The 23,393-nt window shown below is 33.4% G+C and overlaps 2 protein-coding genes across 3 annotated transcripts; both read right to left on the bottom strand.

The window, feature by feature from the left end:
- Positions 1-5,570: 5,570 nt before the first annotated feature.
- Positions 5,571-11,590, bottom strand: LOC133672776 (3-epi-6-deoxocathasterone 23-monooxygenase CYP90C1). The gene is made up of 9 exons (XM_062093305.1): positions 11,113-11,590; positions 9,384-9,708; positions 9,115-9,264; positions 8,597-8,884; positions 7,078-7,167; positions 6,850-6,928; positions 6,585-6,691; positions 6,248-6,375; positions 5,571-5,937 (listed from the first exon to the last, which is right to left on the bottom strand). Exons 1-9 carry the CDS (start codon positions 11,334-11,336, stop codon positions 5,841-5,843), a joined length of 1,488 nt encoding a protein of 495 aa, XP_061949289.1. The 5' UTR covers positions 11,337-11,590; the 3' UTR covers positions 5,571-5,840.
- A 5,248-nt stretch (positions 11,591-16,838) lies between these two features.
- LOC133673214 (CDK5RAP1-like protein) lies at positions 16,839-21,166 on the bottom strand. Of its 2 annotated transcripts, XM_062093930.1 has the most exons (4): positions 20,780-20,903; positions 20,551-20,671; positions 18,734-19,809; positions 16,839-17,879 (listed from the first exon to the last, which is right to left on the bottom strand). In XM_062093930.1, the coding sequence occupies exons 2-4, from the start codon at positions 20,580-20,582 to the stop codon at positions 17,374-17,376; spliced, it is 1,614 nt and encodes a 537-aa protein (XP_061949914.1). In that variant the 5' UTR covers positions 20,583-20,671; positions 20,780-20,903; the 3' UTR covers positions 16,839-17,373. The 2 variants fall into 2 exon arrangements, with proteins under 2 accessions (XP_061949914.1, XP_061949913.1); XM_062093929.1 differs by lacking the exon at positions 20,551-20,671 and having other exon boundaries at positions 20,780-21,166.
- Positions 21,167-23,393: the final 2,227 nt, after the last annotated feature.

Raw genomic sequence — 23,393 nt, 5'->3', positions numbered from 1 at the left:
CATTGTCTATTATACATTCCTCGAGTATGCTCTGTGTATTATAAATTCCTTTAAGCTGACTATTGGACACGTATGGATATGCAATAGAAATTTCATGAGGTATCCACATTGTTGAAAGTCATTTTAAGTATTAAGCATTTCTTTGGATTATTCTTCATTCTTGTACTTTCTAGCCATAATGTATTGTATCTTATGGTATTCCGTATCTGTACTTAGATGTGTACAAATGTGGACTGAATTATAGGAATAATTTCAAAGGCATGACTGTATTGATGGTATGAAGCCTAACTCCACATTATTATCAGGCAAAGCAAATACCTGCATGAGAATTCTGGTAGGCTTCACCAGCTCCATATAATTGAGGGGGGCTACCAAGCATGCCTGCGTGAGCATGTTCAATATACGGGACCAAGGCAAATTGTCCCTTCTTGTTGCTCAAAACTGCAAGCGTTACTGTCAGATAATCCCCACTAGCAATCAATCTTGGAAGACCCAACAAATGGGTAAAAGGGCCCCGTCTGCTGTGATAAAAGATAGTGACACAAGAACCACCACCACGATAGGGAGCCCCTTTCTATTTAATTAGGCTCCTTATGGCCGTCCTCGTGGAGCTACAATGGCACCCATCTGTCTGGATATATTCATCCAAAAATCGAGATATATTCATTGGTTAACGTACGGTGGTTGCAGTTAATAGTATGGTCATGAAGAGTTTCCAGGGGAGGCGGCTGTGATAGGCAGCTTTCTCCTCGACTAGACACTGTTGGAAGGCAGATGGTGTCATCCTTTTCCGCTATCCATCTGCACAGAGAGAGACAGTAGCCCTGTTAGCATACCAAAGAACACTGCACCATGGACCATTCCACACCAGTTTCTCAAGAATTCAATGCCGCCATATCCATCTATCGTGTATACGGTTGAAAATATCTGTATAGTTCACGTGTTGATGAAAAATATTGATGGTTAATATTTCTATTATATTATACAAGAAACTAAAGCAGCTCAATGTTTCCCAATGCTCCTTATTGGGCTCATTTTTACTATTCCAAGTTAATAAATAGGTTACCAGATACAAAAACTTGGCCCTTCTCTTTTTTTTATTTATTTATTTATTTATTTTTATTAATGTGAATATCTGGATCAATTTATATTTATCTCGATTAATCTTATAAGTTCTGAAATTAACGATCATGTAAATTTCTAGTATCCATCATATTAGCAATCAAAAAATTCAAACTTGAAACCACATTAAAAAAAACCCCTTGATCGCATAGGCACTCACCTTTTTTACTATACTTTATTTACTATAAATCTTTTTATTTTTTAATTTTGCGAACTACATGTCTGTCTCCTACTTGATGGAAAGTAAAAAACAGTGTTAGGTGTGCAATTCTAGTCCAGGCCAAAGGCTGTATGGGCTTTTTTATCGGTCCAGCATGCTAAAAATATATATTTTTAACTTAAAATAAATCTCAAATTAAATTACTAATTACAATGCTATTTTAAGAACCATCTCATGTTTTTTAAAATAATATTAAATATTTTTATGGTTATATTTAAAGTTAATATTTTTTTAATATATAATTATACACGTTCCTAGTGTCTAATTTGCAACAAATAATCAAAAAATTGTAAACGAATATTTAATGGGAACAAAATATTATTTTTTAAATATGTTCTTCATGAATTGATTATTATTTTCCGTACATACACATAAAAATGAAGAAGAGATGATTTTTCTTTATTTTTCATTGAAATTCTCCTTTTAGATACCGGTAAGCTTTTATTTTAAAAAATATATTACTAATAAAAAAAACAAATCTTTTTGTTTTAAAACAGTTAAAGGAATAAGAAAATGAGAGTTTTTCCTTAAGAAATAAACTTTCCCACCTTAATTTAAATTATTAAAATTCTTGTGAATATTTATTTTAATTAATTTGGTTTTTATTAGAAAAAGGCACCATTAATAAAAAAAAAGAAGACAATTTTCATCGAAAAAAAGAAGAAGTAGACTTCGACTTAAAGAAATACGTTTCTAGCTCAGAATTTAAATACTGCAAATTCTTACATATATTTTATTTTAATTGCCACAGTAAAATAACAATTATCTTTGAAAATTGTCCACCATAATTGCGCGGGTGTAATTTGATACAGGCGCATGGGCTTTGGGGTGATATTTTTTGTTCGTTTAGTTTTTTATCTAAAAAAAAAAAAGTAATTAAACTAGTTTTTTTTAAACTGGAAACGGTTCAAACCGATTAATTTTAATTTAGTTATTTTAGAATAAAAACCAGTTTAAATTGATTTGGTTTATTTTTTCAGTTTTGTTTGATTTTTTGGTGTGGCTCGGTTTTTTCAGTTTGGGTTCGGTTCAGTTTTTCAATTTCAGGCTTTTAAAATCGAACCGGTTGGTTTTTTAAAAATTCTAATCGGTTTAATCAGTTTTTTTTCACGATTCAGTTTTTTCAGTTATTTTTTTCTGGTTTTCTCAGTTTAATCAGTTTTTTAATTTTTTTTCTCACCCCTAACTCAGCATACCCTAGCTTCTTTTTTTTATTCATTTTGTTATTTGTTTTGTTTTGAGCCTTTCCTTGATTCTGACTCTCTTAAACTTGATTTTATGCTTTCTGTGAAGGCTTCATGTAAACTATAGGAAAAGCTTCCCACAAGTAGAGTTGTTTCTTGTACTCTTTTCATGCACTTTTATGAAAATAACTCGGTGTTTGCAGCCTCCGTCTCATATTCAAGTAATTTTTGTTGTATTTCGTGCTTGTTGAAAATGATCTAGAGATTGTTCAACTTTTTCAAGGATTAGTTGGTGGCATGCAATGATTATTTATTAAATACCAAAACATGCACTGCCTATCTTGAATTAATGTGGGAATGATTGAATTTGATGTCTCCTGACATAATTTTGCTTCTCATAATTTAATGTCCTTTGTAAGTTTTGATGTGACTGGTTTCCATATTCTTTTTACCGTACTTTCAAATTTCTTTTTATTATTATAGTGATATCCGAATTAATTTGCATTTATTTCTATTAATAGTATAAACTTTGAAGTTAACGATCACATATAAATTTCTAGTAATCATTATATTCATAATCACAGAACTCGAACCTAAAATTAACCATCTATTATATAATTTCTCAAAATTAATCCATGTAGCAAGCGGTTTTGGAGATCAATATTTAATCCTCAAAACTTTAGCTAAAGTATCCATCTAAATTGAATTTCAGTTCTGATATTAAAAAAAACCCGATTAGTAGCCAATTAAATGAAAAAATTAATCTTTTTGGGCAAGAACGAGAGGATGAATGAGAAACTTTTTATTTTAAGAATAGAAAATTTCCTTGCTAGAAATTTCAGGAACGTATCAAAATAAGTCGATCTAATAAAAAAATTCGGGCTAGAAGCTGGCGGATGGAAAGTTCCTGTTCTGGGTGAAAAATCAGTGAAACAAATGAGAAGAGAATTCATCCGAAGAAGAAAAAAAAAAGGAGACTGGAGCTGATAGGAAATGATTTATCACCATTGAAACTTGCAATTCAACACTGGATGCGAGAGGAGGAGGAAGGAGATTGAATTAGAATTTGACAACGATCTAAAAATTCAATCTAGAAAGAGTTTTTTTCCTTTTCCCTTCTTTCACCATGAATTCTATCAAGATTTTAGTTGGTAATAATTTGATTACGAGCTCAATATTATTGTGTAGCCTTCATGATATTCTTCAATATCTAATTTGTATTATTGAAGTACTTGATTATCAATATGTGCATCATTGCATCAAATGCCTTTCAATTATTGATTTCCATTTAAATGAATTATTGTGCACGTTGATAGCGCGAGATTCGACATGCTATTCACTTATGGTGAATGACATGAATATTTGAATGGAAGACAAGAATGTGCACATTGGCATGTGGTGAAATATTATAGAAATTAAAACATGTTTGGAAATGTGGTAACGATGATGGTTTAGAATATTTTTAGTTTAGAAATATAAAATAAAATTCATTTTAAACAAAAATAAAATAAAATTTTTGGATATGAGCATGTAGAGGCAAAGAAACATAAAGCTCAGCTACAGGAGGGTAAGAAGAAGAAGGGAATTGATAGGGTAGAATGTAAGATGACTGTAGTGGAAAGGGATAGACCATGGGCTCAAAGTCTGACAGAGCTGCAACAGCTCTAGGAAAGAGAAGAAAAAACCCATGGCTCAATCGTTTCGCGGTTCACAACTTTGTGTGGTACTGCTGCTTCTGCTTGTAATCCCAACGATGCCAGTTCCTCGCATGTTTTTCCTTCCTGTCTGCTGGTTTGTTTCATTAATGGTTATTTTGATGTCATTTAGCCTTCATAACTCTTGTAGTTCGAGGCTTATAGACTGATATCAGAACGGTGTTCTTTTTAGTTTCTTTTTTATTGCAATATTTATCAATAACTGCTGCAGTATTTTCACAACTATAACAAATCCGACACTTTGCTTTTTCACAATTTTCAATTGTCATTTGAAATTTTTGATTTGTAAATTGGAATATTGTACTTTGTTCGGTAGGATTAGTAAAGCACATGCTACAACTCGATGGGGTGTGTTTCAGTATGTTCTTCCACCTTTTATCTTCTCTTGGCAAGCTGGATCGATTACGTTATCCTGGATGGGTACCTGGATCACATACTAGTACCATTTACTCAGAAAATCATCTCCTGCGAAATGGAAAGGGTAAAATGGAATCTTTTAATTATGTTGGAGGATTTCACCAAGTCACTGTAATGATTGTAAAACCTATGAACAAGCACGTCTCTGTGCTTCAAAAGCCTCGTATGATGCTAGCATTTTGCCATTATTTATACAGCCTGCTACCTTTAATGAGGCTTTGTTTATAGAGCTAAACGGCAGCTTTTAATCTGCTCTGTTTTAGTTTGGAGTAGGAGAGAATTTAATGAGGTAATTTATATACCTAACCCGAGTATCTCACTTCTAAACCTTCTACATGATGCTAGGATGCTACTTTTAAGGTCTCTCGAGTTTTCAAATTGCGGTTTCACCTGCCGGGTCTCTTCCTGTGATTGCGAGATGTTACTTTGTGAACGAAAAGCTCTTAAAGACTACGCCCAGGATTGAAAGATCATTCTACCAGGTTGTGTGTTCTGCCCCATACCTGCTGTAGTATGTCCGAGTTATGTCTCCCACACTTTCGTGCACACTGTACCTGAGTGCTAAATGCTGATGCTAAAAGCTTGCCGAGCGAAATCACAAGCGATGGAATGTGTAGCTGGGAGCCAGCTACAATTCGTTCTCGTGCTTTCATGGCTACATTGATTATCAACCTAACTTGACATCATTCTTAGGTTGCAAATGCCATTATGTTTTACAGGTTAGCCCTCATTTGAGAATTGCGAGATGGCTCCACCAGAGGATTATATAATTGAGAGATGACTGCATGAGCATGTCCTCTGCACAGCACCTAGGCAAATCGACCCTAATTGTCGTTCAAAACTGCAACAGATGGGTACTAGATTGAGACTCGGACATGAGAGTTAGATTAAATCGTCCCCCCTTGCAATCAATTTGAAAGGCCCGACAAAAGGGTACAGACCCCATCTACTGTGATAAAATTGATAGTGACACAAGAACTAACACCATGATAGGGGAGTCCCTAGCCATTTTATTATGAATCTTATGGCTGTATATGTAGAGATTCAATGGCATCCCCGCCCCCACAGAAACCCACACCCACACATGGACCTGTCTGGCTATATTTATCCTCAAGTTGAGATATTATCTGTATATAACTTCCTAGATTGGCTACCCCGTGGTGGTTTCAGTTGATAATTTGGTCATGAAGAGTTGCCAATGGAGGTGACTCTGATAGGCAGTTTTTTCTTTAACTTCACTGTTGGAAAGTAGATAATGTCATCCTTTTCAGCAATCCATCTGCAGTAAGAGAAATTTAATAGCCAAATTAACAAATCAAAGAGCACTACCAACCAATGCATGGACTTTTTGTCTACAGGGTCAACCGCATTTCAAACCAGATTGGCCAATAAAAGCTTCATTTTTTATGTTTTGGGGCCAACCACAATTTAAAATGAAGTTGGCTGCGTAGGCAAACAGGCCCTAAATATCTATATGATCATTTCTCAAGAAATTATTCAGCACTTCCAGACAGATCATGCTCATAGATGTGAGAGGGAGTAGCACATCAGATGCAACAGTATGAGATAATTTTAGGGACCAAAACTACCTGTAAGTTGTGACGAGATGGTGAAGGAAGATGGAGATTTCAAGCCTGGATAGTTCTAGACCAGGGCATAGCCTTTGTCCACCTCCAAAAGGTGTAAAGCAATTGTTTTTAACAGAAGCTCCTGTTTTCTGTAGTTAAAAAGAACAGCACATTGTTCACAAGATTAGTTTTTTCCTTTTTGAATTTTTCAGCTGAGAAGAAAATTGAGAGTGACTGAAGCCTCCTCATGCGCCCTGGTTAATAAAAAGTGACCCTTGTGGACCAAAAATCATTATCTTGCTAGACAAAGACAGCAGAGGTGATTCTAGGCTCTATCAAAATGGTTTTACAGCTTTACCTCCCATCTCCATGGATCAAACTCATATGGGTTTTCATAATTTTCTTCATCCATATGTACAGAACTGAAAGATGTCAAGACACACCATCCTTCGGGAATCAGAATTCCTGCAAAATTAAACAAGAAGTTTCTTATAATTTCCCAGAAACATTACTTGCGTGTATCCTTACTCGATTTTTAGAAACATATTTTTCACTACGTCAGGAATTCCAAATCACAGTAGGAAAAAGAAAAAAGAAACAGAAGAATGATCACACACACACACCTTTGATCTCTACATCCTTGAGAGCTTTCCTCCAAACTGCATTGATTATGTTTGCTACTCTAAGAGTTTCATTTATCACCTAGGGTCATAGACAAACAAACAAATAATCTCAAGTTATAAACATAATTTCATAATCTATCTCATGAAATTAGTTTAATGATGAGACCTTGATCTACTGTAAATTAATATTCATCATTTTCATCTTCCCTTTCAACATTTGTTACTTACATTCTGAGTAAATTGCAAGGACATGTAATCAGTCCAACAATAATCATCACCAGAATCAGTCTTCTGCCTCTTCAATTTCATGTTCTCCTCCTACACAATCACAGGAAACATCACTACCCCCCACAAAAGAAACTCCAATATGCAAAAATTATTGCCATGCATTCAGTTTCAACATTTCAAGAATAAATCACTGGTGTAGATGTGGCAAGGTATCCTTCTAGTACTAACCTAAGTAAATAGCACCATGGCAGAGCTACCATCGAAAAAGCAAAAACGTGAGTGTATTTAAGTGAAACAGAACATTATATACGAATTAGAAGCGGTAGTAATGACCAAGAAGATACTACAGTAGTGGTGCATCTCTATTCACTAGTAGTTTTTCTGGGGACTAAACGCAAGCCAAGCCAAGGATAGCAGAAACCAAATCCTGCTTCAACCAGCAGCTAGCCAGTTCACGTTCGTTTATTTCAGGCAGTTCTTTTAAAACATTCCATTGTCTTAGTACAAACTTTTCTGCTCTTATCTTTGCTTCTAGTGTCAAGTTCTAATCCATCAATACATCATGATGCTAAAACTTAATGCAAAGGCAAAACCATGTTCTTGAATATTGTTAGATGTTCTCTAACAATCTTATCAACTTAACTCCTTTTTATAATAAATTTACTATGAAGTAATTTATTATAAAATAAACCTTATAGGTAGCATTTGATTACTATCTTGAAAAAAAAAAAAAAAAACAGAGATAGTAGGGACATGTCTTCATGCACTTCCTGATTTAAACATATAAAAATTCATTACAGAACTATTTTTGTTTTGAACATGTTTATTTTATGTTTTCGTCATATATCTTTAACTAAATACATTTATATATTTTTATATTTATTTCTTCTATGGAACACTAACCCAACACGGAAATAATAAATAAATGGACAAGCAAAACATTTTTTTTAATCATAAATATCCATTTTGATTTAAATTTTTAAAATAAATAATCAATCAATCATATTAGACATTAACCAATTGATATCATTTAAAAGATTCATTCATATAACTATCTTAGAATTTAAATAAAATTATTTTTCACAACCACGTCTAAAAATCACAATACAGATAATTTTCTCTCTAATGTTTTTTAGTACCTTGTACTAATATTGATAATAAATGAGAATAAAGTTGTCCTAATATTGATAATAAATGATAATAATGTGATGCCTAGAGTGGTCTCAACCCAGGTGGTCCTTGCCCGACAGCCGTTCGACTCTATAATCGTACGGGTCATAAGCTTCCACGAGTTGTGGGGCCCTTTAAAAAGGACTCACGTGTGTGTCCATTGAAAAGACTTTTTAAGAAAAGTCAACCACTATACAATACGTGATGAAGCCGACAACGCATGGCCCATATAGCAGTGAACCTCGAATAATCCTAGCCGTTTGATTAAAAAGATGCAAACTCTATCTTGTGGTGGTTGATATATAGGGTAGAAGATTGAATACATATAAATATACATATATATATATACCGTTAATAGCTCTAGAGCGACAGGGCAGTCACTGAGGAATTTGACAGCTAAGGTCATGGACATGGGCACGGTTTCTTCTCCAGGGATCATCAGCTCAATAACATGTGAAATGATGAAATCCAACGATAGAGATTGCTTGTCATTTTGTTCACCAGAAATGTCACGTAAAAGCACGTCCACTGCATCATTAGGGATTGTATTTTGCTGTTCTTGATCTTCTGATTTCTCCAAGCCCAATTTTCTTTGCTCAACAATCTTTTTTACTAGCTTGAATATTCTCTCTTTAGCCTGCATGTTTATAACAAGTTAAAACCTATGAAAATAACTTCGGTAATGACGGCGACGGTGAGACATTCATTTTACGCTGCCGTTTCAATATCTTCAACAAAACAGATATCTATCATTTATGTCCTTTTCTTTTCTGTATTACAAGACACTAACTAAACATAACATGGTGTTTCTATTTTTATTGAGTGATAAGTACTAATACTTTCAAAAATATAATTATTTTTTTTTACCTTTAAGGATTTGTATAATCTCGTTCCTGGTAATTTGATCGGCAGACAAATCAACCCTTTGATGAATTCATCGAATTCTCTCTTAAGAAAATCCAAATCATCACTTGGATCAAGGCTTAGCAATGCTTTAACCAAGACTTTGAACGTGAACTGAAACATTCGCAGAGTAAATAAAAGTTTAACAGGAGTTATTAGTCCCTTAAGTATGGCTCGAAGAACTTCTTATATATCTTTAGGAGTATAAATTGGAGAGAGGAGAAGAGATGAACCTTTTGGGTTTCTTCTTGGACGAATAGAAGGGGCAGGTCCTTCCAGGAAGTCAAGGTGAGTTTGACATGGTGCTCAATGTCTTTGGTAATTCTAGTTTTGAACTGTGGTGACCTCAAGAAACCACCAATAAGTGCATGGACCTTCTTCTGTAGAGTTCCATTGGTTTGAAGTATAGAATATTCTCCAAATATTTCCCTGATTGATTTAGGATAAGCAGGAATAAAAATGTTGCCATGGTTTTGTAAAACAACTTTGTTCACTGCTGGATCCGTGGATACTATGATGGGTGTCCCCAGTATGTGTGTTTTGAACACCTTCCCGTACCTGCAGACATACACACAGACACACAGATTTTGACCCATTCCTTGTTTGGTGGTTTTCATTGATTGAAGAAAGAGGGCACTTGCATGAAATGAAATGATAAGAAAATTGTCATTTCAGTGCAGAGCTGAAAACTCTATGGGGACATAGGCTGTGCTTGCTGACTGGAGGAAGCAATAGGATACATAGGAGCTTCAGTATTCTATGGACATAGGCATGAAGATAGGCTACAAATTAGCAAAAATGTTGACTCGTCTAGAAAACCACTACTTCTGAACCTTCGGCAATCGGCATGTCTATCTATGGCCTCTAGACCATGAAAAACTTGTCGGCATTGTGAGCTTAGATTGGCTTGAAGGTAATTAATTGTTACTGGTGAAGGACTTGTAGGCAAATATGTGTATTCAAAAGAACATTTTGGCCTACCAAATTTACAAAATCTTTCGTAAGAGGACAAATTAAGAGATACGGTTCTCTTTTTTCCCTACATGCAATTTCACAATGTATTAATTAAAATTCATTAATTTAAGGGCTCGATAAAAAACAACGACAAAAAATAGAGTGCATAACATGCAATTCAATAGCCCTAAAAAAAATTAAAGCTTGATATTACATATTCACAGTATCCCTCGTGAAATATTTTATTTTTTGGCAAACCACACTATATCATCATGACCATCATCAACAAGACCATCACCATCACACACAGTTACTGTAATGAAACAATAATGCTGGTCAGATCGGCAAATTAAGGAGAAGTAGAAGATCATAGCAATATGCTATCTAATTCTAATCATGTAAAACTGAATATTGGAGCATGAATCCATGTTAACTCATGTGGCATATCTTGTAGTAAAATTTTTCTGTAGAAGTAAAACACTAGATCAGTTGATCACAGAACTTGGGTTGTTACTAGTAGTGCTTGGAGAAATGGAAAAGAAATCTATCAATCTATCTTGAGTAATTCCATGAAGATTAATTTTGAGACAACTTAGAACACATTCGATGACAAGAAATTTCAGCACTTGTACCTTAATTGTATTTATTTTCATATAAAAAGAAAATCAGGATATATATATATATATATGATGTTAATTACGATTAAAAAAAATATAAACCAGGAACGAATTTATAAAAAATGGAAACCCTACATCGTCCAAGAGAGACTAACTAGAACATGGCCTGAATAATCTATATTGGTGAGCATGCGAACTTGTACCCACTTTAACTTTTTAATTAGCTTTTCATATAAAAAGAAAAAAGAAAGAAGAAGAAAGCAGAAGAGATTAAAGATATGATCAGCTTTTGAACTCACAGGGGATGTAACGAGCTAGCTAGCTACAGAAAAGGCAGGGAGATCGAAGATCATAAAAGCAAGAAAGAAACTGAGAGAAATTAAAAGCTTACAGTGATCTGCGTTTCTCCATGAAACTAACAGGTTGAGAAGTGTAGCCAGCAGCAATGAAGTCAAGAGTTTCTCCTATCAGAGGCCAGCCAAAGCTTCCCTTTGGAAGCACTCCACTCTTTTGTTCCATTTTCATGTCGCTGGTGCTGCTGCTCTTCTCTTTACTATACCAACACCATCCAACAAAGATACCAACCAAAATCCAAAATCCTATAAACCATTCCATTCTCTCGAACAAAACTCTCTTTTCTCTATCTTTATTCTGCTTGGAACCCTAGCCAGGAAAGCCACAAACCCTGCAACTTAACTTCAGAGCTATCCAAGCTGACCCTCTAATAACAACATGCACTAGCTAGTCCTATGTTGCTCTCCTACTCCCTCTTGCGTGTTCGTGTGTGGTTTTATGAGGTGGTTGACAAGAAGCCTTTCCTTGTAAGAGAAATGAATGAGAGGGGGCATAGATATCTTGAGTGGGGAGATTCGGGAGATCTAGAGCAACTATCATTTAATGAGTTGGCCATATTGGGTGCACCCAGGCCGCCAGGCTATGTATTTTGTCTTCACTTCATTTACTATGTTTTTTTTTTTGCTAGAAAATATTAGATTGTGTGAAGAAGAGTAATTTATTTTAGTATGATTATAAATCAATAAATATTTTATCTATTAATTAAGAGGATAGATAAAAATTATTTGTTTCCTGGTACAGTTAAATAGGATGATACGTCTTCTATATATAATATATACATATATAGGGAAATATCTATTAAACTTTAATTTAATATTAACTCAGACAATTTAATCGGTAAAATTCAAGCTTTCTAGTTATTACTAACATTTCTTTGTATTCCTAAACAAAATTCAATAAATTTAAATAAATTATACTTAATATCTCTCTATAAATATATTACCTAAACTTTAGTGTAGAATAGTATAGTAGGTGAATAGGTATAAGAAAAAAAAAACAACAACCAGATAAAGAAAGGGAATAACTCATGAGATTATATGACTTTTCACTCATCCAGTACATTTATTCAAGGAACTTTGAAACTGAAACATTAATTTTACATAATTTATGAATATTCAATAATTATAATGCGATTATTTCATGAATTACTCATAATAATATTTATTTTAATTATATAATTAATATATCAATTTATGTATCAGGATATTTTAAAAACCGAAAGAAATTATTAATCAAATAAGGATTTGGTAGCAAATATTTTTGATTGACCAAACCCAAATTTAAACTTATTATCTCACGAGCCGCTATTCAATTCACAAAACTATTTTGGGTTTGAGATTTTTATTATCCAAGAGATTTTTTTAAAATAATCTCTTATTTGATTTTAATTGGATTTTTAAATACATTAATATTTCAAATTAAAACATTTATGTTGGATTACGAAACCCAACATAATTTTAAACTTTAATATGAATAGATCTCACATGTAATTTGATCTTAAAAAAATTATTACATGTTTTATAAATCAATTCCAAGATACAACTAAATATTATGTGCTAAACGTGATTAGATAATTAATTGGGAAAATCACGCTAAGAAAATTGTCATTATTTCTTTAATACAAGAAAAGATTGCTAAAATAGAACTAACTTAAGAAAAAAATTATTCTAAACCTTTTCAAAAGAAATCTTATATTTCTAAAAATAGAACTGGAAGAGACATGCTTAAAACTATACAAGAACAGATAATTTTCAACTCCTCGGTCAAAATCATTCATATACAATCACTGTAAGGGACATAAACATGGTCTTTGGAAATTATTTTATTTTGTAATCAAAATGATGCTTTCTCTCTGAAATGATCTTCATAATATGAAAACTGACTCGTCTTCAAATTTTTGGGAAAAAAGTTTTTTATTACTGTTTGAAAGCAATTTGCTGATTGTGTGTCTCCATTGATTTATCGAGTGTACTAGATTGATGATTGGCGTTACATTGCGGTTGGTTTTAATTTTTTTAATATAAAAATAATAATATTTAGATAATGATAATTTAAAATAAATCAGGTTAAATTTATCAAAATATAACTCCTGAGACCGAAACAACCTATATAAATGAAAATAAAAAAAAATTATAAAGTTCAAGACCTGATTACTCAATGCTAAATATAAAAACAAAGAAAATAAGTTCAAAAATTATAATACCGGGGAAGAAAACTCGAGTCAGCTCGGGCTAACTCGAGAAACCCACAACTCGCAATATGAGATCAGAATAAGAAAAGAATTTTAAAAGAGGGACCGAGTAAAAAATAAAAGTTCAACAAAAAAAACTCAAGCTAACTCGGGTTAAATTTACCAACCCGTTACGAAATAACCAAACATAAAGAAAAGTGAAAAAATAACAAATTTTAAAAGCAAATTATTTTATGTGAAATTAAAAAAAAACTCATAAAAAAATCAAGAAAAAAAATAGACTTTCAAAAGAAACACTGACAAAAAAAACCGTGGTTAGATTTAAAAAAAAACTTAGTAAGAAAATACAAGCTAACCCAAGGTAATTTGACCAACTCACACCTAGGATAACCCATCACAATAGCTTTTTTTTTCAAATAATATTTAATAAAACATGCTCAAATATAAATAATTTAATGACAAATGATAAAATAAAATAAAAATAAAAAAACCGAGTCACCTCAAGTTAATTCAACTAACTTACAATCTGAGATATGAGACAGTGATAACCTAGCAAAAAGAAACTCAAGACTCGATAAGTCAATGTTAAATGGTGAAAATTAAAAAAAAGTAAAAGGATTTAAAAAAAACGAACTTAAAAACTGAGTTCATCATTGAAATTAATGAATCAAGTTATAAGACTTGGATTATCTTATAAAAGACAGACATGAAAAAATTTAAAAACAAAGTTCTAAATCATAAAAAGATTAAAATCAAAACAATAAGGACTAAACCATGCACAAAAAATAATTGAAAGAAACTAATCAAGGATTAAATTGAAAAACTAAATAAATGATCAAAATGATAAAAAAAAAAGGACAATAAAAAAATGAGAACCAAAATTGAAAACCAAATAAATTTATATTAAATTCCAAAGGACAAACTTGAAAAATAAATTAATGAAAATGATAAAAAAAATAACAATTAAAAGAATAAAGAACATATTGGATACAAAAATATAATGAGATTAAATAATGAAAAACAAAATAAAAAATAAAATAAACTTTAAAAAATATTAAATTAAAAAAATAAAAAAAATAAAAATCAAGTTTAAAACAAATATAAACTAGATCACGCAACATTTTTAAATGTTTCGCATGAATCCTAGGACACGAGAGAGAGAGAAGAAGGCAAGGAGGAAAAAAATTCATTGTCTTCAAATCACCACCGTACTGACTAAACGCAGCGCCCTAGGAACTGCACTGCCACCTAACATATCAGATGAGACGGTGGCTGAAAGTTTTTGGTCACCAGAATATGTCTTACGCATCTTTAAAATGACACGCGAGATATTAACGCGTTGACATGTGAACAACACAGCCAACCTCTTTAATTAATTTATTAATATTCAAAAAAAGGTAATTACTAGACAGGATACAAGAGCAAATAAATATTACTTAAAAATCAATTTGTAAGGATTAAAATACCCTCCCAAGAGGCTTTCTTTTTAGTCCAAGGTTATATATGTAATTTAACTTTTCAAAAATTATGCAAAGAGAAATAAAAACCTTTTTTGCAAATGGTCAATTTTTTTAGCTATGAAAAAATATTTTTGGTGTACATTTCAAAAAGTATATAACTAAATTTCTCCCACCCAATATGCAAATAATATTTGAATCCCCTAGAAAATACAACTTTACCCTTGCTTCCAATGTAATTTTTAAGTGCAATGAAGGATAAAGTGGTCAAAACACTACTTGAATCCATATTGTTTCTTATAACAATGAATAGGAAAAAGTCGAGCCTTTTAGATTTTTTTTATAACAAATAGAGTATTTAATATGAAAATATAAATTTAACATTAATATTCACATTTTATTCAATAGTTAATATATAATTTTATTTTAAATATCTATGTTTTATTCATAGAGTTTTAAATATTTATTATTTGCATGATTTATTATTTAGAGCCTGTTTATTTTTATTTTTCAAAAATATATTTTAAAAAAAATATTTTTTTATTTTTTATTTACTTCAAATTATTTTTTTATTGTTTCTAGATCGTTTTGATGTGCTGATATTAATAATAATTTTTTTAAAAAAATATTATTTTAATACAGCTCTAAGTAAAATATATTTTAAAAAATAACAATTATTATAGTACCAAACATATATATTGAATGACAACATAGTAGATACTATAAATTAAATGTGTTTGTTACCCTGAGCTTCTAGTTGAATTCATGTATAATTTTTTCTTGTAGTGTTTTTTAAATTGAGTTTTATTTTAAAATATATTAAAATAATATTTTTTTATTTTTAAAATTTATTTTTAACATAAAAGATCAAAATAATATAAAATTATAAAAAAATTTATTAAAAAAACATTTTAAAATATAAAAACAAACACAGGCTTTGCTTTGACTTGAGAGCATGTTTGGCAGTGTGGTTGCGGGTGCTTTTCAAATAACTTTTTGTGTCAAAATACATACCAATAATTTTTTTTATTTTTTAAAATTATTTTTAATATTAGCATATTAAAATGATATAAAATATATAAATCATATTAAATTTTAATAAAAAAATTTAAAAGTTTTTAAAAACACAGCTGCAATCATATTCCCAAACGTTCCTAACAAATTTTGTCCAAGTAAATTCAAAAGAGGGAAAAAAAATGTGATAGTAGTTTTGACATTTGGGCTATGATTCACCTAGATGGGAGCTGGTGTGATGCCACGCAACTCAAGGACATGCAGTGGGCACGTAAGACAAGTCCACTGGAACTATACAGGGCGCCGAAATTTGTCAGCCATCTCCTCTTCCTCTCCACTTTCCTGCTGTGGACACCAGAGAAAACCTTCGTATTGTCTTCATCATTCTCAGTACTATCACTGTCACCGTCACCGTCACCGTCACCCCCACCCCCACCCCCACCCCCACCGTCCACAGAACATTACCAGTACAGTATTATTATCATACCATCTTTTGAGGCAAGTACTGTTGTATATAATATGAGTTGTGATCCAACTAGGTTTTTAGTTAGTGTTTTTGGCCTTGAAAAATCAACTGCGGTTGGTGCCATCTGTCATGGTTGCACTAGGAGCAAGTGGAGACGTTTTCCTGCATGTTCATTATAAGCTTCGGCCACTTTTGTTCCGTTCAATAATTGAGTCTGTAATCAATTGTACATTAGAAATCAGATTGATCACCAGGGGTGCAATCAGTAGAAAGATCTCCTTGACCGGGACACATTGAACATCTCAGTTGGGGTCAAGATACAATCATGGAGAATTCGTGACTCCAGCGAAGCTCAATCACTAGCTGTACACAATGAAGTGGAACCAATTGACGCAGAATCAAATGGATATGGATTGCCATTGGCAAGTTTGTAATTTGACCGGCACTTTTGAATTCCGGAAGAAGGCATGATTGGCTCAAGGAATCAACTACAGGCGACCGGCATGAGGAAGTGGCAAGAAATAATTTCTTGTTATACTATCGATTTGCAACCAATTTATGTTCTAAATACATACAAGGAAACATCAAATTGAATTCATCTTCATACTTGCAGCAAAGCACATAACAGCACGGAATAACATGGGAAAACTTACTTCAATGGAGCCCCTACAAAAAATTATTTCAATGTCTCGATCGATACCTTTACATTTACAAAAGACTTGGACCCTATATAGGCAATGAGGGAAGGTGCGTTTATCATGAAAAACGAAGCAGCACGAAGGGAAATACATCAAATGAAAAACAACCGTCCAATTTGTGGGCTCCGCATGTGGATCCTGCAATCTAACAGGCTGAAGTTTTCCATTTGATACGAACTGGGTACTCCGTGTTGCGTAGCATTATTCAAGCAAGACTTGATTGCGTTGAACGCTTTGCAAATATTAACCTCAATGCTTCCACCAAAGCTTAAGCACTGGCACCTTGCACCTCTAGGCTACTTCAGTGTTCAAGATTGGCAGCAGGTTCTGGCTGCTAGCATGCAAAATTCTGAATCTCCTAGCAAGAAACAGCTCCACCAATGCTAAGAAAGAATACATTTGAATGATCTAATGATAATTTAACTGAAAAATGGAAATGCATGCCATTCCAGGCAGCTAGTGCTGTTCAGCATTAGCTTGCACAGGCAACAGCTTTTTGGTCAAGATTGCTGTAAAATGAACTCAATGTGGTAATAGCAAGCGCATCTCCAAAGAGTGAAGCACGTGTCGATTTCAATATAAGAACTTCCACATAATCACCAACCATGGGGTTCCGCGCCTGACTTCCATCCTCATTTCGATTTGGCAGTGGCAGATTGGTAAATAAAACTCTATGGCCCCTATCACTCTTGCCAATAAGTTCTGTGTCTGGAGCTCTCTTGTTGGGCCCTTCCACTAAAACAAGTTGGACAGATCCAATCTGGGAGTCAAAACACTGACCTGTACTCTCACGGAAAGCCTCAATGAGTTCTGCAAGCCTCCTCTGCTTGACCTCATCAGGGACATCATCAACATAGTTCCTATGGGCATGGGTTTTTTCCCTCATGCTATATGCAAACATATATGCCATATCATAACCAACAGCCTTTACAAGACTTAGTGTGTCTTGGTGTTCCTCTTCAGTTTCTCCACAGAAACCTGTAGAAATGAGCCCAGGAATTAAGAGGGCAATATCAAAACTGAGGTTTAACATCATAAAAACTAAGGCACATAGATGTTGTATATGTAAAACCAGAGGCAATTCCTATGTGGAAAATCTAAATCTAAATTAAATTGACAAATAGATACGAGCATCAACAAATAAGGAGGTTGGTTTGTCAAAAAAAAAAAAAATTGTCTTCCCAAACAGGCCAGTTGGGGAACTTGCGAGAGCAGGGAGAGAATGGCAACGATACTAAAGACAAGGAAGTAAAACTGCGTGCAGTGGTCCTAAAATCAGTTAGTATAACTGCACGATTGAGAAAATGGTAAAACCTATGAAATTCCAACAGGATAAAGCACAAACTACATGGGACAAGAACAAAATCAGCACCAGACATTCTAAAGAGTACTAGAACACGTATAAGCGTTCAGTTGGTCTTAGCTCTGACATGAACAGCAGGATTCAAGGTAAACAGGCCCAAAAATAAAGCTGCTTATATTATTTTACCCAATATTAACTCCTATGATGTAAGAGAACTAGGAAATCACAACAAGGAAGTTTGTCTCAGTGACAGCCTGACATATTAGGCCCTGAAAAATTACAGGTAGTAATCAGAAAATATTTTTCCTACGCCCTTTCAACTTAATGATTTGGTTACATGGGTGAAAAAGCAAAAAGACTAACCAGGACACAAGCATGGGAATCGAACCCCACATATCTCACTCCACAGTAAACTAAGACAACCTATAGGTGAAGCAGAATTTTGATATATCATCTAAGCATAAAAAGTTGTGAGAAGTGCAAGTTCCAATGTTATAGAAAATGAAGCCATTTTGATAGGATCTCTTACCACATATGAAGTCGCTGGTTATCCCTACATCTGGAATAATTCTCCTGATTTTCTGCACAAGATCTAAGTATGCCTCTCTAGTATATCCCCTACGCATTCTTTCGAGAACTGTGCTACTCCCAGTTTGAGCAGGTAAATGGATAGATTTGCAGATATTATGTCTGTTCCGCATTACATACAATAAGTCATCTGGGAAATCTTTAGGGTGCGGTGATGTGTATCTGAACCGCATTTCAGGAAATTCAGTGGAAAGCCTATCCAAGAGATCTGAAAAACGTAAACCTACCCTTTTCACCTTGCATGTGCTGGAGAAACCATCACTATACTTCCAATTTGTTCCAGGTTCAACTTCCTTTTCAATCTCAGATGCATCATTATAGCTGTTTACATTCTGGCCAAGAAGAGTTACCTCTTTCACACCTTCTTTCCAGAGTTCTGCCACCTCCTTCACTATTGATTCAACAGGACGTGATCGCTCTCTACCTCTAGTAAAAGGAACAATGCAAAACGAGCACATATTATTGCAACCCCTCATCACTGACACAAAAGCATTAATAGAATTTTTAGAGATCCTCACAGGACTAATATCTGCATAAGTCTCTTCAAGTGAGAGAAGGGTATTGATCCCTTTCTGACCATATTCGACCTCTTCCAGTAATCGTGGCAAATCTCTATAAGCATCAGGTCCACAAACCACATCAACCATCTTATCTGCATCTAATATCTTATCCTTTAACCTCTCAGCCATGCAACCCAACACAACAACCTTTGGTGGATGATGCGACTGTGACCTGCCAATGGCAACATTGCTCTTCCAGTGTCTCTTTAGAAACCAAAAGTAATTAAGTCTCTGCCAGACCTTTTGCTCTGCATTGTCCCTTATAGCACATGTATTAATAAATATGATCTCTGCACTTTCAGGAACATCCACAATTTCACTATATCCAGCATTCTTCATGATAGATAGAACAATCTCCATGTCATTTACATTCATTTGACACCCATAAGTCTCATGATAAATACGGCCTCTTGGTAGAATTTCAATATCTGGTGGGACTTCTATAGCTGGCACAAATCTTGACAGAAATTAAAAAAGAAAGAATAAATTCAATACAAATTCTATTAAATACAATGCCCAACATTCATAACTGAATTGCAATTCAAGCATTTATTTCATTTTTAACCCTGCATTTTCAATCTTTACAGCAACCTTCACCAAAGAAACATGTTTTAAGGAGCATAAAATTGAATAGCAATCTTCTAGCATGAACTTGCTTATCAAGCACTAAAGTTTCAATCTTTAAAGCAACTTTTGCTAAAGAGCTTGTTTCGAAGAGAATTCAATCAAAACCAATGATAAATGAATTGCCTTTCAGGCATAAAATCAGCTATTAAGCCTTAAAGTTTTGATGTTAACAGCGAGTTCACAGAACAAAACCAGTTTCAAAGAAAATAGGACGGGAAGCAGGCATAGATGTGACTTGCAGTTCAGTCCTAAACTTGTTTATTAAATATTAAGCTCTAAAGCTTCAATCTTTATAGCTCCCTTCAGTAAAGGAACCTGTTTCACGTAGAATCCAAATGAAAGCAACCGAAATTGAATTATATTGCAAGTATTAACTTCGTATTAAGCTCTAAAGTCCTAGTCTTTACAGTTACTTTCACTTGAGAAACCTTGAGAATTCATTAACTTGTTTGGTTCCCTTTCAGACATTAACTTGTCATTGAGAAGCTAAGTTTAAATCTTCACAAAGCCCTTCACTTCAAAAAACTTGCTTCAAAGAGAATTCAATGGAAACCAGAGGTAATTGAATTACATTTCCAGCATAAGCTTGATTATTTGAGCCATAAATCTTTAGTATTTCTATCACCCTTCACGCAAAAAAAACCCATTTCTAATGGAAACCCTTCTGTTCTAAACTCCCAAAAGCAGCATTTCTACAAGAAAAAGGAATAGCAGTATCAACTAAATCATTTTAAAACAAATCACTAAAAATACACATCCAAATTCAAATTTGTCCAGAACCCTTTAAAGAAAATACTCACTGGGGCTGTGTTTGAGAGACAGAAGCGGAGACGGGGGCGGAAGCTGAGGAAGCAGCTTGAGCAACAAAGTGGTGAAGGCCAGGACCTTGAGTGTTCTTAGAAAGGTGAGGCTGAGAGAAGTTTCTTGATAGAGTGAGGGAGAAGTTCCTCTTTTTGAGTGGTCCTTTATTGAAATGTCGATAGCAATGATAATAAGAAGGGCGTGGTTTCTTTGAAGAGAGAGACCTGAGGGTTAAACAGCAGCATCGCCTTTGGATCGTTGAAAGAGTTGATGCGAGAGAAGACGCCATGAGAGAATCAGAGCCAAGAAGAGAGGAGTCTGTAGCAGCAGCGCTGAACAGGAGCTAGATAGGGATTCCTGTCGTCTTGTCTCTCTGTATTTCCCCAAAAAACGGTGCAGTTTTTGAGTATTTGCTTCCCATTTTAAAATGGGCCCGTACCGGCCCAATTATATTTCCATATTTGAGAGAACATCTCTCCTATATTGCTTCCGATTCATACCAAGCCCCACGGCCGGCCAGGCCTGTACTGGCCCAATACAAGTTGCTTGTTAACAATAGCTAAGAGGCATGAAAACAACCGTAGTTCCATGCTTGTTTGTAATGTTTAACAATGTAATGATGATTTTTTTTTCAAAATCCTTAACATTAATTATTAAAAATATTAAAGCCTTTTTACACCATTTATTAGTTACTAGCTATATGCCCGCGCGTTGCTGCGGGCATTGCTGCGTATATAATATTATATAATTACATTAAAAACGATAAACTTATAATATAAAAGTTAGAACTACAATATAAAAGAGTTTGTTTTGTAAACATAGGTTACATCTTTTGGTGTATACATAGTGTCACAAAAGATGACAAAAGAGTGCTAATTATACAATTTGTACATCAGTGCAAAATAGAGGGATGTTGAGGTGCAGAACGAAGTGAAATCCCTCCTTCGAAATGAGACATATCATTTTGTTGCTAATCTTCCTGAAAAAAATAAAATTCGCAAAGTAATAAATGAAATGATGAAGAAATTAAGTCATGCATTCAAAAATTTCAGCAAATATTATGGAAGAATAAATGCAGCAAATCAGTAAAGAAACAATTAAAAATTAATATCATATGCTGTAAAAATCATTGTAGACATTAGAAAAAAGGAAGAGAAGACTTGGATGTATAGATAAAACATACATACATATATGTACTTGGAGAAAGCGAATGGGACGAATGATAAAACAATTCAAGTAGATGTAACATAAACATTTAGATGAAAACAATGAATAGCAGAAAATGAATCATTATCAGTAACAACTCTAAATATTTTCCTCCTAGGTGTTTAATTTGTTTAATGTTTCCACTTATAAAAAGAGTAGATGAAGTATGGGAATTTTTTTTTCATATCGCCGAAATTTCTAATGAAATTTTGGCAGAGTTTCCCCTATATCGGGAGATCCCAAGTTATTCATAACACAACCTGCACACAATCTGAGTAACATTTCATCCATAATCACATCCATTTTCAATACAATCAATTGCATAATTCAATCTAGAATATGTTAAGGACTATATTCATTCTTAAAGTCCATTATAAGATATAGTAAAACAATTAATACACAATTTTAACAATAATAAAAACAATTTAGGCAATAATGTCAATTGTAGAAGAGAAAAAATCATCAGTGTGCATCTATAAGAAAAAGAAACATCAATCATCAGTGTATTATGCCTTTTTAAGTAAGTTTAATAATAATCATGCATCTTGAGTTGCATTGTTCAAAAAATCCAAAGCTAATCATATAGTATATATATTGAATGTATCATGCATTTTGAATGAACTTCAGTAACAAAAACTAAGAATTCATATGTGTCTTAAGTAACAAAAATTAAGAATGCATAATTGGTGTGCAAAACGACCTCTGATGATGGAGAAAGGTTGTCTTTGTTTCTTTTAGTTTGTGGTTTATCTTCTTCATCGAGAATGATTGATTTCTGTTTTAGATGACTGCAAAATTAAGGAACAGAGAATATTATTTTATAAGGAAGTTTATTTATAGGGAATGCAGGTGATGTATGAAAGTAAAGGCATGAAATTGTTCAGCAATGATTAAAAGTATTGAATATGAGAATATAAATATATGTGTAATAAAACGAAACTTACATTTTTTCTGAATGAGGATCGGTGAAATCTAAACTTTTCTTAGCCTTTAGGCGGTAACTGTCTTCTTGGTGTTGAGATGGTGGAGTGCTGTCAGGTGGTGTTATTGGACTAAGCGTGTCCGCTTGAACTATTGATGAGTCTTCAATAGTAATGGTTGTAAGAGTGGTTGAGGACCCAGCACCAAATTGTTCTGATTGAATCTCTGAAGACTGTTTGATGCCTTCGTTAAAAACATTTGTAACAAAGATGTCACATCTGTTGATTGCTGATTTATAAGCCCCGAAACGTAGTTGAAAGATTTTCATCTTGTTCAATACTTCAGTCATTTGTGGTGGGACTGTATAAGGATTAACATATTTCTTGTCATAAACCAGATGATGTGCTGAGGCGTTGAAAAAGTTCTCAGCAGTTTTTCCAGATAAGAAGAATTTTGTGACATCTTTGTCATCAGTTACAATGCAGT

Source organism: Populus nigra, chromosome 14 (assembly GCF_951802175.1).
Source record: "Populus nigra chromosome 14, ddPopNigr1.1, whole genome shotgun sequence".
NCBI lineage: Eukaryota > Viridiplantae > Streptophyta > Magnoliopsida > Malpighiales > Salicaceae > Populus > Populus nigra.
The sequence above is the reverse complement of the archived record's forward strand: the minus strand, read 5'-3'. Positions and strand labels throughout refer to the sequence as shown.